The sequence below is a fragment of the Oryzias melastigma genome, linkage group LG16 (genome assembly GCF_002922805.2).
Source record: "Oryzias melastigma strain HK-1 linkage group LG16, ASM292280v2, whole genome shotgun sequence".
Classification (NCBI taxonomy): domain Eukaryota; kingdom Metazoa; phylum Chordata; class Actinopteri; order Beloniformes; family Adrianichthyidae; genus Oryzias; species Oryzias melastigma.
This window is the reverse complement of record NC_050527.1, coordinates 420,553-424,544: the sequence shown is the minus strand read 5'-3', so window position 1 is coordinate 424,544 and position 3,992 is coordinate 420,553. Positions and strand designations below refer to the sequence as shown.

At 34.5% G+C, this 3,992-nt stretch overlaps 1 protein-coding gene across 1 annotated transcript in view; it reads left to right on the top strand.

The window, feature by feature from the left end:
• LOC112143393 (NLR family CARD domain-containing protein 3) overlaps positions 1–3,992 on the top strand; it is a gene marked incomplete in the record, with an annotated part of 23,109 nt that overhangs the window by 1,420 nt on the left and 17,697 nt on the right. The window contains 6 exon segments of the mRNA XM_036215703.1: positions 82–509; positions 1,301–1,402; positions 2,713–2,811; positions 3,086–3,184; positions 3,520–3,618; positions 3,893–3,988. Of these exon segments, the coding sequence (XP_036071596.1) occupies positions 1,314–1,402; positions 2,713–2,811; positions 3,086–3,184; positions 3,520–3,618; positions 3,893–3,988 (482 nt within the window).

Here is a 3,992-nt window from a genome sequence, read left to right as displayed (position 1 = left end):
AAACATAGTTTTGATGTACACATAGTTTATATAAATTATACTGTAATAACTAATTCTGTATTTTTTCTGTTTTATCTTTAGTGTACAGGGCTGCACTTTCGTCTCACAGCAAGAAGGTTCAAATCCGACTACGACCTCTCTGTGTGGAGTTTGCATGTTCTCCTCATTTCTGGATGTTTCTCTTCCTACAGCCCCAAAACCTACTTTGATTCATTGTTATTTAAGTTGTTGTGAATGTGAGTCTGTGGTTGTGTGATTGTGCAGCTGATTGACGACCTTTCCAGAATGTGTGCCACTTTTGTCCAACAGTACCTGGGACATAGGCTCCAGCTAACTTGTGACCCGGAAAGGAATAAAACAACTACAGAAAATGGATGGATCTTCGGAGCACCACAGAATTTCAGAAGTACAACAATCTAAAGCCCGTTTGTTAAATTTGAAAATAGAACTGAAGTTTTAGATTTCATGCAGCTGTGAGGAACCTGAATATCAACAAAGCTGTTCACAAGGTACTTCATGTTTTTTAGAATCTGACTGTGTGTTTGGTGACTTTTTCATCATCAATATGTATGTGATGCAGCCTACATTCTACTACTTTACATTCCCACTCCAATCATATTTTGATCTATTCTGAAGTGTTCTCAGGGGTCTTTATATTATCATTTTGCCGGTTTTTTTAAGGAAAAATCAACAATACTATCATTTTCTAGAACATTGTTTCTGAGAGTTGTGGGCGGGATCGTTAGTGTGGAAGTAATCCTCTGCTGATATCCCATCCTCCCTTTGTTTACATGCTCTCCTGATAGCTTACAGTCCTTTAACAACAAGGTAACATTAACAGAGCAAGAAAAATGGCAACAATATCTGAGCTATCCAGTTTTGAGCCAGAAACCAGCTCAGATGAGGAAAATGAAGACGCTTACGGATGTAGTTGTCTGCAAATGGATGCACCAGCATAAAGCATTTCAGTTGCTGCATCACAATTCAGAGCTTTCTCAACTCCATATTTTAGTCTTCCCCAGATTTACCACAGTTTGAATAAAGAGATAGCCGGAAATACAGTACTTAATTTAGATTCTTTTATATATGTCCGCCATCCATCACAAGAAAGAAAATGTTTAAACACAATTATCATCAGAGTGAGTCTTTAAGTAGAAACAAATCCCTCAGACTGGAGCTTGAAGCTGATGTTTACTCTAACAATTCCTCTCAGCATTGACCAATGGGAGCTATGGGAAAAGGATTTAACACTGTTTTGCTGTAATCAGTGAAGTCTAACTCTTGTTGTGTTTTGGCAAAGACATTTTGTAACCATGAAAGAATCAGAAGAGAAAGAAGAGACTTCTCAGTCTTCAACTCATGGTCCACCTGAAGAACATGAAAACCACCACCAACCTGAGAGGTAGGTCATAGCACATGTTTACTTCAGATAAAAGCTGTCTCAGTAACTGTATCATTTCTACAGAAGGCTAACATTCCTTTAATTATACATTTAGGATATTTAAGATGTATTGCAATATTTTATCTGTTATTTAGTTTGTTAATGGAAATAGGGCTAACAGTACTATATTTGTTACAAGACAGAGTCAAAGACTTGGACAAACCCTCTTGTTCCCATCGATATGGTTGTTGGATGTGGTTGTCCTAGAGTTTTGGTCATGTTTGGAACGAATGAAAGGGTAGATTAAACAGCTGAAACTGACCCTGAAGTGCTGTTTCTCCCGTGTCCAGCTCTGAGCATTATTCACTGCATTGGGATGGGTGAACTACATTGCTTCTTGTTTCGTTGGGTGTGGGGTCTTTGAAGTGAACCAGCTTCTGCCTCAGTGTGTTGGCAGGCTTGACTTTGTCAAAGATTCCCTTCAGTTTTTCAAAGACACCAGCGATGTATGGAATGATGGTGTTCTTGTTCCTGTCCTGGGAGCTTGAGAGTGAGATGATGATAATAGCCCATTTTCAGAGGCATTGTGGGATAAATCTCTTCCTTTTTTGGTCCTTCTGTAGAGGTGGGAATTTGTTTTGCTCTGTGGTTCAGATCTTTGATAACCTCAAAGTTTATAGTGGAGTGGTTGGTGGGAGTGAAAAGGTATTGGTCTTTTCTGTTTTCTGTAGATTTCTATTTGCAAGGAACCCTCTTTGCTTCTTATGACACACAGACTATGCATCCTGGACTGTGCAGGAAGGAAGACTGATGAAGCCACTTGGATGATCTCTGAAACAGTTCTAAGAAAGTGGACTTTAAGTCCAGATACCATGATTCCACTTTATAACAATGTTATTTGGATGAATGAGAACCTTTATCAAACTTTGCATCCAAAGAAAAGCGTCAACTTTTTTTAAATTAGTGATTTAAAATATTTTTAAGCACTCTGACTGTGTCAGTGTCTCTAAATTGTGCATGCATGGAATAATTAAATATGTTATAATATTTAATTAAAAGGTTTTAATGCTGGATTCAGCAGCTAAAATTGTTATTAATCAAAGGTTAAATACTGTACAGAGGATGTTAAATAGACAGTGATTACATTTTTTTTTCGACTATAACACTTAATTCAGTTGCAGATCTGGGGAGCTAAATAGTATAGTAAACAGTCATTTGTACAGGTGTGTTGGAGCAGGTAAACATAGAACATGCATCAATCACTGTGGTAAAACTCATTTACAATCATATTTTCCAAAACTGTCAGTAATCAAAGTTTCTGTTTGTTACAGAATTGAAGTGGAAAGAGACTATTCTTCATCAAGCTCTGTGTCCGTAATCAGTCACATGTCCAAGGATTCTCCTCTAGGTTTCAACAACGAAGTAAAAAAGTAAATAAAACCACAACTTTGAGATAGTTATCTTATATTTATAAGTATATTATAACTATGTGTTTCTATTTATTGATACAAGTTTTTGTTAGCTTTAGAAGGGAGATAGAAAGAGAACATTTTTCATCAAAACTGAATTCCAAAAATATAAACACTGCCTTTTCAAGTACAGTTAAAATAAATATAACTATGTTCTTATATTGGACATCATTTAGTGTTATTGAGTGTTCAGTAAAGTAAAACTTAAACTGATCAAAGTTTCTGTTTTTTACAGAATTGAGTTGGAAAAAAAAGATTTTTCATCAAGCTCTTTGTCCCTGTCAAGTGACATGTCAAAGGATTCTCCTCTTGGTTTCAACAAAGAAGTAAAAAAGTAAATAAAACAACTTTTAGTACAACTTTTAGTATGGGAACTCACAATACTGAGTTAAAATTGTTTTTTTTTTAAACTGATCAGAAATGAGAAATTATTACTGATCCAACTTTGTTTCCAGAAAAGTGTCATATTTTTCATTGTTTGTTGATTTTAAAAATATTTTTAAGATGTTTTCAAAGTTTCAGCTTCTTTCAGTCTCTGTAAAATGTGCATCCATTGATACATCATATACACATGTACTACAACTGTGTTCTAATGATAGACATTGTTTTATTTTCTTCAATGTTTAGTCAAGTAAAACATTCATTGATCAAAGTTTTTGTTTGTTACAGAATTGAGTTGGAAAGAAAAGATTTTTCATCAAGCTCTTTGTCCCTGTCAAGTGACATGTCAAAGGATTCTCCTCTTGGTTTCAACAAAGAAGTAAAAAAGTAAATAAAACCACAACTTTGAGATAGTTATTTTATATTTATGAATATATTATAACTATGTTTTTCTATTTATTGATACAAGTTTTTGTCAGCTTTAGAACAGAGATAGAAAGGGAACATTTTTCATCAAAACTGAATTCCAAAAATATAAACATTGCCTTTTCAAGTACAGTTAAAATAAATATAACTATGTTATTATATTGGACATCATTTAGTGTTATCGAGTTTTTAGTAAAGTAAAACTTAAACTGATCAAAGTTTCTGTTTTTTACAGAATTGGGTTGGAAAAAAAAGATTTTTCATCAAGCTCTTTGTCCCTGTCAAGTGACATGTCAAAGGATTCTCCTCTTGGTTTCAACAAGGACTTGAAGTAA